This window comes from Falco peregrinus, chromosome 5 (assembly GCF_023634155.1).
Source record: "Falco peregrinus isolate bFalPer1 chromosome 5, bFalPer1.pri, whole genome shotgun sequence".
NCBI lineage: Eukaryota > Metazoa > Chordata > Aves > Falconiformes > Falconidae > Falco > Falco peregrinus.
In genome coordinates this window covers 61,246,964-61,259,592 of record NC_073725.1, presented here as the reverse complement: position 1 = coordinate 61,259,592, position 12,629 = coordinate 61,246,964, and the positions used below count along the sequence as shown (strand labels likewise).

At 48.8% G+C, this 12,629-nt stretch overlaps 1 protein-coding gene across 1 annotated transcript; it reads left to right on the top strand.

The window, feature by feature from the left end:
• The first annotated feature begins 372 nt into the window (after window positions 1-372).
• On the top strand, window positions 373-10,979 carry KLHL40 (kelch like family member 40). The gene is made up of 6 exons (XM_005229538.3): window positions 373-1,695; window positions 5,310-5,470; window positions 6,903-7,010; window positions 8,017-8,202; window positions 8,765-8,911; window positions 9,712-10,979. Exons 1-6 carry the CDS (start codon window positions 550-552, stop codon window positions 9,821-9,823), a joined length of 1,860 nt encoding a protein of 619 aa, XP_005229595.1. The 5' UTR covers window positions 373-549; the 3' UTR covers window positions 9,824-10,979.
• The last annotated feature ends 1,650 nt before the right edge of the window (window positions 10,980-12,629 follow it).

Sequence of the window (12,629 nt, the reverse complement as noted above, 5' to 3'; positions counted from 1 at the left end):
AGTTTAGCAGTGTCGGGAGAAGGTCTCAGCCTTGCCATTCATGACCCAGCAGCCAGATTCGGACATTGGATTCATCTGGATGCCGCTTCCCAAGCACGGCGGCTGAGCCGGTGGGTCACACACATCTCCCATCATCACATGGCAGCAAAAGCTCCCGCTCCCCCGCGGTGACTCATGGGCTGACAGACCCTTCCTGAAGCATTGAGGCTGGAATTACAGCTGTTCCACTCGCCCCCCGCCCCCCTGCCTCCTTGTCCAATGTGTCATATTAAAGGGTGATCGGCTTACACATGCTCCAGTACAGATTCCTTAAGCTTTGTAACGCTGTGGCTATATATAAAGCCTCGCGCTGGAAACTGAAGTAGACAGACAGCTGCGATAGTAGCAAGCATTTCACATTCCCAGTGCGCTGACGGTCTGGAAGCAAGGGAGACGTGTGAGCCCTGCTTTGAGTAAGTTTCTTTACCAGGGGCTCAGGTACAGATATATTCATAAATACATATACATATAAAAATAGATTGGGAAGAAAAAGAGCAGTTACTCTTCATCATGGGTTTGCCTTTTGATCAAGTGGAAGAATTGCGTCTCTACCAGCAAACTCTTCTCCAGGATGGACTCAAAGACATGTTAGACCACAGTAAGTTTCTGGACTGTGTCTTAAAAGTCAAGGGGAAGGAGTTTCCCTGCCACCGGCTGGTGCTGGCAGCTTGCAGCCCCTATTTTCGAGCAATGTTCCTCTCGGACATGGAAGAGAGCAAGAAGAGGGAGGTCAGTTTGGAGGACGTTGATCCAGATGTCATGGGCAAGATCCTCCATTATATCTACACCTCTGAGTTGGAGATCACAGAACAGAATGTGCAGGACATCTTCTCCGTGGCCAACATGTTCCAGATCCCCTCCATCTTCACCGTCTGTGTGTCCTTCTTACAGAAGCGGCTCTGCCTCAGCAACTGCTTGGCTATCTTCAGGCTGGGCTTGATGCTAGATTGTGCTCGGCTGGCTGTGGCTGCTCGGGATTTCATTTGTGATCGCTTTGCCCTGGTCTCTCGGGACGAGGAGTTCTACCAGCTCTCCGCTGATGAGCTTATTGCAATCATCTCCAGTGACTCCCTCAACATTGAGAAAGAGGAGACTGTCTTTGAAGTAGTGATGAAGTGGGTGGGGACCAAGGACCATGACAGCCGGCAGAAGGCCTTGCCTGTCATCTTTGAAAGCATCCGCTTCCGCCTCATGCCCAACGACTACATCAAGGACCATGTGGAGAAGCACGCCATGGTGAAGTCCAGCCCAGAGCTGCTCAAGAAACTGCAGATGGTGAAGGACGCCCAGAAAGGCAAATTCACTGTGGTGAAAAAGAAAAAAGTGAAGAAAACCAGTGAAAAGCAAGCAAAAGACAATGTTGTCAATGGAGCAGTAGATGAGGAGGAAGATACAGAGGAGGATGCTCTCCCAGGGATCTTAAATGACACGATGCGTTTTGGGATGTTCCTCCAGGACCTTATTTTCATGGTGAGCGACAGTGGAGCAGTGGCCTATGATCCCACTGCCAACGAGTGCTATTTTGCCTCCCTGTCCACTCAAATCCCAAAGAACCACATCAGTCTGGTGACCAAAGAGAATCAGATCTTCATTGTTGGAGGATTATACTACGATGAGGACAGCAAAGAGGATCCCATGAGTTCCTACTTCCTACAGGTACTAGCTTTATCTTTGTGTTTTGTTTCTTTGACCACTTTGGAACATCACCTGTCTTTAGCTTCCATGTAATCCCAGTAATATTCATTGTCATGTGGTGTTAAAATGCAAGTTGTAAATGAAGGTAAACATCTGAGTTGCTTTAGTAGAGATTCTTCTCCCTATATTTTAAAGGCTGATCCCACTGAGGGAGGGGGGGTGTCTGGTAATTGAGGAAAGAGGCTTGAAGCAGTAGGTAATAGGAATAAACCATCCTGATCCAAATCCTGAACAGTTTGGACCACTCTGAAGGGTGCATTTGGTCCAGCCCTGGCTGCACACTAACTGGAAGGTCAGTGGTATCAGGTGTGGGTTCTGCTTTGCATCCTTTATGTTCCCTTGTTATGAACCCTCAGCACAACCCAAGGGTGACTCTGCCGGGTGCCAACAATGGAACAGCAGCAGCTACAGCCACACAGCAAACACTCCAAGGACACAGGGTACATCCCTACGGGTACTGCCCTGTTTCTAGTGCTGTTCTTGCCCCTGGAGGTGTGCTAGCTCCAGCTTGGAGTCTCTGCCTTGGCCATTTCCATCAAGTGCAAGGAAACCCATGGTGTAATGTCTTTTGGGACACTCCACAAGCAGAGTTGCAGTTCTACCTCAGCAGCAGCCAAAGCTGTGATCAGACTGAGCTATGGGCAGGCGATCTGAGCTGCAGCCTGGGCAGTAACCCAAGAGCACCATCCCTGCAGACAGCTAACACAAAGCGCTTACCCTTCCTAATGATCCTGTAGGGATCCAGTAAATCTGCTGTTCTTCCCTCATACCCAGAAATCTTTTTGTTCTTCTCCCATGGCTCACATGTCTTCTGGGAAGAAACAATACGGTGTCGAGGCAGAAAGGATAAAGTAGGGATAGTTCCCAAGCTGAGCTATACAGCCTTGATCCCTCACCTGCCTCGTTGCATGGGAAGGGCTGTACACCTGCATCGTATGTGCAGGGACCATGCTTGTTCTCACCTGGAAAGGGTCAGGCTTTAGAGGCTATGCATCCCACATGAAGCCCATGAAATGAGAAGTTAGCAGGAAGAAGCTGAAGCCCTAGAAAGCAGGATGGAGGGGGAAGGCAGTGGGAGTGCCAGGGGACATGCTGTTGGAGATACAGCCCTTTGCACGGGACAACGGATGACAACAGGGGATGTGGCCAGCTCCATCACTCACCTGTGCAGAGTAGATGGGCTGCTTTGTATTCAGAGCTGAAGGTCCACCAAGTCCTGGGCTGTTTCAGTATAACTGCAGCAAACAGTTCAAGGGAAGTGATATTTTTCCCACGCCCCCGTTTTGATCATATACTTGTGAGACCACATCTGAATGCTGTGTCCAGTCTGGGGCTCTCCAGTACAAAGCAAACATTGAGGCACTGGAATGAGTTCAGCAGAGGCTACCAAGATGGTCAGGGCTGCAGAACAGGAGGTACAAGAAAAGGCTGAGCTGGGTCTGATCAGTCTGGAGAAGGGGAAGGGAAGAATCTCACTGGTGTCTGCAGCTCTCTTAATGGGAGAGGGCACAGGAGAGGGATCCAGACTGCTAGATTTGCACAAAGATGGGACAAGAAGCAATGGCCACCAGTTGCAGTAAGGGAAATTTCAGTTAGCTGTGAGGAAAAACCTCCCCAACAGAGGTGGTGGAGTACTAGAGCAGGGGTCCAGAGAGGTCACAAACCCTCCATCCTTGGAGACGTGTAATATTTCACTGTACAAAGTCCTGGCAACCTGCTCTAACTCCCAAGCTGCACCTGCTTGAGCATGGAGGCTGGCAGGGACCTTTGGAGGTCCCTTAACCTAAAGTACTCTGATTCTAAGCTGTACAGGAAGGTTCTATATTCAGCTCCCAGTTTGCACTGATTCAGTAACAAATGCCTTGGGCATCATGTGGCTGCTTTTAGCTCCTTCCCTACAAGAAGAGGACAGTGCTTCATAGCTCACTGCGGCACTCACGCATGGGAGGTGCAAACATGTCCCAGGCTGGAAAGTGCCGTCAGTTTGCAAAGGTGTAATTTATTGCTATCAGTGTCATTGCACAGCTCTTGGCTCCTGTTTAAGAGTCTTCTGAGCCTTTTTGCAGCTGAGCTCTGTGCAGATGTAGACAGGCAGCTGTATGACCAACCGCTGAACCACCGTGCCAGTGCAGCAGCACTGCACCTTCTGACTCTGTTTCTATCTACCCCACTTGCACATTCCACCTGCTGAAGCCAAGAGAGTTAGGTCAGGGGTAGTTTAGTCTAAAGGACAGGCACCAAAATATAACAATGCTGATAAATCCCCCAGGCCCTGCAAATTTTGGCAGGAACAAAACGATTCAATTGATATTTCATATGGAAAAGGGCATCCTTTATTTGTCACTTCTAAGGTTTATGGCTTGAAAACAATGCTGAATCCATCAAGAAGCAGGAACTATCCTAGTTACTGAGCTGCTCAGGCTTGCACTATAAATAACACATATGTGGACCACAGCTCACAAAGCGACAATAACCACAGGCGCCCAGCTGAGGCCAAGTCTTTGGAGGCAACCCAGCAAGCTGAGGCTCTTTGGCCTGAGCCCATAGCAAACAGCACTTCAGGCAATGCATCGCAGCTTCATCTTTCAGAGTCCCACCAAACTGGCTGCAAAGCATCCCTCCCTCCTCTGCTACCAAGCTACGTTAAACATTTTTGCCCTGATTTACGGTTCCCATCAAGCCATGGTTCCCAGAGAGTCCCCAGCCTCATAATCTTTCACATCTTTTTTTCTGGTGGGACATGAGGCAATGCCTTGATCTACGATGTCCAAGGACCTGCATCTATCTCATCTGGAAGCGCTGTGTGGACCAGTTTCCCCATCTATCAGATGGGTCTCTCACCCTTTGATCAGGAATAAGAGCTCTGGTGTTTGCAGCGTTGTCTCAGTTGTGTGGCACCATGCTGGGTAGAGAGGTATTGTGTGAACGGCCTCTGTGCAGACAGACAGACATTTTGTCTCACAAACCCACACACACCGAGGCGATACAGTACATCAGGATCTTCAGAAGCAGAGGGAAACAGTAACTGATCATTTGCCATAAAGAAAAAGAATAAGATGGAAAAGAAGGGGCTCCAGGGAGCGAGCTGTGTAGCCACCGTTGCCAACATCACACTGCTACCTGGCAGAAATGGAAAATATCAGAATGAAATACTGTGGCATGTGTTACATCTGAAGGGATTCAGGCAAAATTTCTAAGGCTGAAGTGCTTCAGCTCCTCCAGTCCCAGGAACTATCCATCATAGGTCCAACACGGGACTCTCATCCGAATATGACCAAACTTATTCCAAGCCAAGGCTTTGGTGCAGAGAGCAGAACATGTTTGATCTGGTGCACCTCTACTCTTATGCCTTGTCGTAAAACATATGTCATGTGCTATATGACTTGCATTTGCACTAAGATCCCCCACCCTGCACCAGATGGTGAGACACAGGCAGAAACCAACACTACAGAAAGTGCCTGCTGGGGTGACCAAGCTGCACATGGGAAAGGACTTTCCTCAGCTTCTGAACGCTGCTTTTTGCTGAGCAAATGGGTTGGATGAGCACGCACTAACAAGCATGTGTTTCCTTTCAGTATGACCATCTGGACGCAGACTGGCTGGGGATGCCGCCCCTGCCCTCCCCTCGCTGCCTCTTTGGCCTGGGAGAGGCGGAAAACTCGATTTTTGTGGTCGGAGGGAAAGAACTGAAAGAGGGGGAGAAGACCTTGGATTCTGTCTTGTGCTACGACCGGCTGTAAGTGTTCACATGCAAGTGTGGGGCGGGAGGTGGTTCACAGGAGAAGGTGAAAACAACTCCAGCACTCCAGGGGCTGAAAGGTTGTGGAGACAGGGCTCAAAGATGCTGGGACTGCTGGGACTGTCTCAGGCTGTACCCTGGGGCTCTGAGCTGGCTGTCACCAGCTGCTTCATTTATTGTAATCGAACCTCCCAGAGCTGGAAGCCATAATGGGGATATGATGTTATCAGGGACCGATCTGAGGAGATGCTCATGTGAGACCTGTACAGAGGAGCAAAAGGAGTTTTTCCTTCTGCCCACTGGTTGGAGGTTCAGCGACATTCACCGCGGTCTCACCAGGAGTGGCTTTGAACAGGACAGTTTGCTTTGAAAACATTCAGATGTGGCACTGAATGGCCCATCCTGATTGGTAGCAGGCTGAATATCCAATTATTTTTTGACCAAATGAAAACAAAAGATTTAAAACCAGCTTCATTCCCACAGAACAGGGAATTTATCTGCCCCTGCAGACTGTGGGAAAAGATATGCCAGCCCCTGCTAAGTGCTCAGGGGTGATTTGAATACTGATTTGAAGCTGCTAGAGATGAGATCAGCATCACTTGTATTTCTAGCATTATTTAGGTCAAGATTTCAACTGTAACAAACCTGGAGGAGATAAACTGCCAGTCTATGGGATCAAATATTTGCCCAGAGTGGTTAGGCAATTAGAAAACACCCAGAGCCCAGACAACTCAGTTCTTCAGTAAAATGAAGTGCAGGTCTTGGGGCTACATCCTACATGTATGAAAACTGGGGATGAGTCTAAGCTACGTGGACATGAGCAGATACCTCTTGAGACGCTGGTCAGCCCTATCTGGGTACCAGTTGGAGGTCTCCAAAACCTTATAGCTACACCCTTTGTTCAGCTGTCCCAGAGGTAGCACAGAGGCTTCAACACAGCCCTGCACTGCAAAATGTGGACATATCCACCCCTGTGGGTCCTTGCTGAGTGTTGGCCAACCAAAGCACCTCAAAGCAGAAGGCGATGGCCAAAAAATAAGTTTGCCCTCAGGATCCTGCACCCCTAAGACTCATTGGTTTTAATTTTTTTCCCTCATGCAGAAATCTCTGTCTTGTGTTCAGCTGATAATATTTATAAATGAGGTGAGGTCCAGGAAGAAGTGAGGATGTGTATTCACAAAGCCCAAGAGTAGGGGATGCTGCAGAAAATAATGAATATTAGCATAAACATTCTGCATATTTTATTTTCCCTTCATTTTTTTTTTTAGGATCACAGAATTTACTGGATGAGCTCTATCTCATTGAAAACCTCATATTGTTGAGGTTGAGTCAGGGTCTTGCTCACCTCTAGGTCTGGAAAGTGCCATGTACTCCAGACCTCACCCAGCAAGCTACAAATCCTTTTGCTTCTCAACTTTCTCTGATCCAGGTCCTTCAAGTGGGGTGAAGCTGATTCCCTTCCCTATGCAGTCTATGGCCATGCTGTGGTATCGCACAAGGATCTCATCTACGTCATCGGTGGCAAAGGAAGTGACAAGTAAGCTGAAAAGCAAGAGGAATTCAGGGAGTCATCCCCCAAACCAGTGGGAGTGCAAGGAGTTGGTACCTCCCCAGTGTGGACGCTATGGGTTAAGGAGGGTTGGATAGGGTGTGAAATGTGGATCCTTCCCTCTCAGCTCACCTTTGTGACTGCAGCCCTCCCCAAGCCCTCAAGAGTCCTACAGAGGTGTCAAGGAGATGGCACTGTCCTTGCAGGAGAGGGAACGTATCATCCCCTTTGATTACAATAAATAAATGCCACACAGATTGGGAGAGACCCTGAAGAGCAAGAAGCCCCTTCACATTAAGGGTCTCCTGTCTTGGACTTGTGGTGGGGCAGCGTGGTCCTAGTAGTCAAATCCAGACGGGTATTTGCAATAGGAGTGAAAAACCTCATCAAACCTGACCCACACCCTGCCCTCCTGCAGGGACTGGGCTCAGCAGAAAGAGCCTCTCTCAGGGAGCGTTGCCGTCGTTGCTTTGCAAGGCACAAGTGTGACTGTTTGCTGAGCAAACAAGCTGTAATCCAGCAAAGATGTCCTGCTCTGAAAGGATCACGGTTCGAGAAGTGAGCGTGCATACATTCACACACCTTGCGCTGTGCTTGGGAGCGGGGGACACTGCAGGTGGTATTTTGCAGTGTCAAGTTGGATCAGGAGCACTGAAACGCTGTTTTGACGGCTGTGTGTGAGGTCCTAAGAGGCAGTTGGCTACGAGGACCCGTATCCAGCTGTGTGAGCACAATGCCCAGTTTTTAGGACTCCTATCCAAAGCAGGCACCGCAGGAGGGGAGACATTACACACACAAATGATGTCTCCAGGCATGGGCATCCTTGGGGGTGCACACGCAAGCGAAGGCACTCATGCCAGTGTGGAGGAGCAGAATTCTTTCTAGAGACCCCACATTCCTGCCAGCAGCCATCCCCAGCCTCCTGCAGTGCAGAGCTGCCCCTCGGCAGGCAGTCAGGGCTCCTTTGCTCCTTTTCTCTCTCATCTTTCTCTAGGAAGTGCCTGAAGAAGATGTGTGTCTACAACCCAGCCAAGTTTGAGTGGAAGGAGCTGGCTCCTATGAAAACTGCCCGCTCCTTGTTCGGAGCCACTGTGCACAAGGACAAAATCTACGTGGCAGCTGGTGTGACTGACTCTGGCTTGACCAACACAGTGGAAGTCTATGACATTGCCACCAACAAGTACGTACCTTGAGCACACCTTTGGGGCGTAGTTACACTAGGAGTAGCTGCAGGTGTACGTTAAGTAACTTCCAACCATTCTAGAGTCTGCTTGCAATTCCCGACACCAGTTCCTTCCAGTCTGTATTCCTTGGACAGCTGGGCATCAACAATGCTACTGAAGTTGGCCTGTGGATCATCTCAGGCTCACCTTCAAAGCATTTGCACCAGCTGATGCAGTCCTCGGGTTCCCTGCCGGGCTGTAGCTTCATCTAGGCAGCTTCACCCAACACAATAGACTCTCTGACTCCGGGTGGGCCTTGTAGCTGCAGTCCCACTGCTGGGACCAGCTGGTCCATGCCAGGTGCACTTCTCAACCCATCTACTCAGTGCAAAATGAAGCTGAACCACGATGATGGAAACAGGTATCTCTAACAACAGTCACCATACGATGCCATCCCATGTAGACCTACACAAGTTAAACAGTCACTAGTTAATTCAGTGGTTGATTTCTGATTCAAGGCCAGCCTTGGCGTGGGGGTGGGCAGGGTGCTCTAACATGTCGCCTCTCTCGATGTGGCAGGTGGGAGACCTTCACCGAGTTCCCACAGGAGCGCAGCTCGGCCAGCCTGGTGAGCTTGGCTGGGGTGCTCTACTTGCTTGGAGGGTTCGCCACAGTGGAGACAGAGTCAGGAGAGCTGGTGCCAACAGAGCTGAACGACGTTTGGAGGTGACAACCTTCGCTGGTGATGCCCAAGGGAGTCTGGGAGGGATGTTATTGTGACCCACTGAGGGAACAGATAGTTTCTGTCTGGCTTGATGTCTTCAGTGTGAGTTGGATGTTGTTACCCCACCACAAGGCTGCAGGGTCTTGGGGTGAGAAGAGTGCCCTGTGCTGTGCTGGAAGGCACATCAGGTGACACAGTGATCTCTCCCAGCTTCATATAGCAATGTACCACGGAAAATCTGCTCCTTTAGCTTGGCTGCTGCATTGATGTTTTGCCTGGAGCTGGTTCCAGACGTCCCCGTTGGTGTGGAGCAGCATTGGCACAACCATCCTCTCCCTGGGAAAAGCCAGTGTTGGGACTGGAAATCAGATAGCCCTGTGTGCGAGCAGAGAAGCAGGCAGCAAGCACTTTCTGACAGCTGCTCATACAGCGTTAGCTGCTCCTGTCCTTCACATCCATGGCTCTGGAGCACCCTCAGCAGGCACCTGCTGGCTTCACCATGGATCTTCTGCCTTGGTGCCATCAACCCATTTCCCAATGGAAAAATACACCCTCCCGTGCAAGACCACGTGTTGATAGCCGTGTCCCCTAGCCAGGCGCTGCAAACCAGAGCACACCAGGGCTGAAAGTCCCCATGCAGCTCCCACAGATATCTTGTGGCCAAATAATGTCTGTGGGACACCACGCCATGCACCAGGGCTCCCACCGTAGTGCGAGAAGTGCACTATGGAGCACTTCTTGCAGCTAAGCGAGAAGAAGGAGATGCTTTCCTTACCATAACTGTCTGTCTGTCTCTCCCTAGGTATGATGAAGAGCAGAAGAAGTGGGAAGGGGTCCTCCGGGAGATCCAGTATGCCTCCGGTGCAACTTTCCTTCCTGTGCGCCTCAATGTTTTGCGCCTAACGAAGATGTAGCGAGGCACAATTTTTTTTTTTTTTCAGTGGGGATCTGGGGCAAGGAGGGACAGAGGGATGTGAGGCCATGCTTATCAGTGCAGAAATGTGGCATCTGGATAGTGTGTATGACATTGCATCTGTGATTGGTATCTTTTTACTCAAATGGGAAAGAGAGGAAATTATCTTGAAGCCTACAGGAACTTGAAGATGCTCACATGGTAACTAGAGAAGGGACCTGGAGCCTGCAAGGAGCTGGGGGTAGGCTGAGAAGCATGGAGCAATGAGTCGTTCCAGTCTCAGTAGACAGGACAGAAAGATCATATGCTTGTTCTTTGTTCTGCTTCTTGCTCCATGTCTTTCCGCTGTCTTCTCCACTGCTGTTGAACCTCCCCAGCCAACAGTGGAGGCAGAAAGTGGGTCCCAAGGGACTAAGCCGATGTTCCCCAGGGAAGAGGCGGGTCTGTTAAGTGTTTCCCCATCTAAGGCAGCTGTGAGCATGGTGCTAGAGCCCACCTTGGTGAGGAAGAGGAAGGGTCAAAGTCAAGTGGTACACGTGAGACCTGGGAAACTTCAGTGAACTCCCAAGCAGTGAGGGTTGTTGGGATGAGGCAGTTAAAAGAAAAGAACATGGGAGTGTGGACACCAGAAACGTTTTGAAAGTTGCAATGAAAATAGTCTTGGTTCTTTGGCTCCGCCTTGACTTTGGACTGAGGAGAGGCCAGGACCTGAGGTCTGCAAGTGGGGAAGAGTCGTGCAAGAAGCAGGTAGGAGAGGGGGGTGAGATGGGCAGGGGAAGCCATGTCACGCATCTCCAGCCTTTTGGGCTCCTCATCTTCAATCACAGATCACAATGTCCTCACCTATGGATGGACAAGTGCTTTTTTTCAGGGAAAGGTTTTATATTTATGCTGTTTCTCTTATTTTTAATGTTCTGAACTTTTTTTCCTTTTCTTTTCTTTTCTTTTCTTTTCTTTTTTAAAAGAGTATTCTAGTTTGCTAAGTACATGGAGATCTCAGATATGTTTGGCTCAAACAGAGCTTCCTACTGAGGAAAAATGCTTTTTTTTTTTTAAAAAAAAAGTTATTCATAATGATGTTTTGATAGAAACATGACTGTACTGGCAGCAGGACAAAGATCTGCTAGAGCAAAAATCTCCTGATGCCCAAACCAGCTGACCAGAGGTTTCTTTAAAAATAAATGATTAGGTTATTTCAAAAGAAATCTGCTGTGTTTGCATGTTGATAGAGCTGTAACTGAATGTCCAGAGCAACCAAACAACAGGACCAAGCAAAAGCTGTGATGAACACACATGGGGCAGAACAGCCCCATGGAGCACCCTAGCAGAGCCCCAGCTTTTATGCCTATTTTCCCCCATTTGGGAGCTGAAACTTTAGCATTCGTATCCCTACAGTTATTCTCCATGGATATGAGGACTCAAAGCTTACCTAGGACTAGAAGAAAGCTGGATGCCGACATGCTCTTCACGATACCACAAACAGGAGTGATAATCAATAATAAAAAAGAACAAATACAAACTTCAGAAAATAATATGCTTAAAGTGGTGTGAAAATTACGGTATCACAAATCATACCTGGCTGATCCATCTAGCTCAAAATGTAGTCGTGGAGAAACTAAAACATGTTTGGAAGGAAAGACAATTTGGCATAACTAAAGGAACCAGAGTCTTGTCCTGGTTTCATTTCAAGGATTTAAAAAGTTACAGGATAATCTCCTTAGAGGGTAATCATATCAGAACAGTAATAAAATATTTTCACAAGAAAAATAAATCCAAGATGACTGGCTGTCACAAAATAGCTTAAAAAAATAAAAAGGCATCAAAAACCTTTGAAACAATCAAAAGTGTGAAAAATGCACTGAAAAAACCCCAGCAAACCCAAACCAAAAACCACCTACCCAGTTCTGTAGAAATTCCCATGGACAACTCCCAAGCTAATTGAAGATGAGTCTACCAAATGTAGAATAGCTTGTGGAAAAAAGAAAAATGAAGAAGAAAACAAAAAAATATCCATGCATAGAATAACAAATTTTTAGTCATTTATTGTGGTGGCAGAATACCATCTCCTGCCTAGGACTGGACACCAACACCTTTGCTTCAGCTCTTCTTGCTGGAGGTGGAGTGGAAAGCTGTCAACACTTGGTCCTGAGAGAGGGTTAATCCTCATCCACCTGCCACCACGTTGCTTGGCTCTCCTGGGGGCAATCTGGGCCCTTTGAAGTCAACAGGGAATGTTGCTGAGCCTCCATGAGTTGTTATGGTGTGGCCCCTCAATAATGGCTTCTTGAGAAGCTGTGAATAAAACTGGTCCCCATGTGTGGTCACTCACCTCGCAGCTGTCCATTGGGAATACAGGTAATAGGAGCTCAGTGCTCCCCCATGGTTCACATCCATGATAAAGCTGTGGGAGATGCCACCACCAGCACAGGGCAAGAAACCATAAAAGGAAAAATAGGTGTTGTATACGAGGCCCCAGGAGAGCCTGAAATATCCCACTGCTTGAGCAACGAGGGCCAAGCCTCAGTGCGTGCCAGCCAGCGTGGGCCCAAGGAAGGCAGCAAAGTTGCACATCACCAGGTGAAAGTCTGACCCAGAGGTGTTCACCACCACCTCACCAAAAGGCTGCTTCAGTCCAAAGGCAATCACAGATAAGAAATGTCAGCACGAATACTCAGAGCAGCATCACTCCTCACCACTGCCCGGCGTTTTCCCAGCTCAGATACACGCAGCTCCAGTGGCACAGGTCCCCCCATGGGTATCTTCTCTCAGCAATGCCAGCAGCAAAGGAGCAGGTATATCTCAAGGGT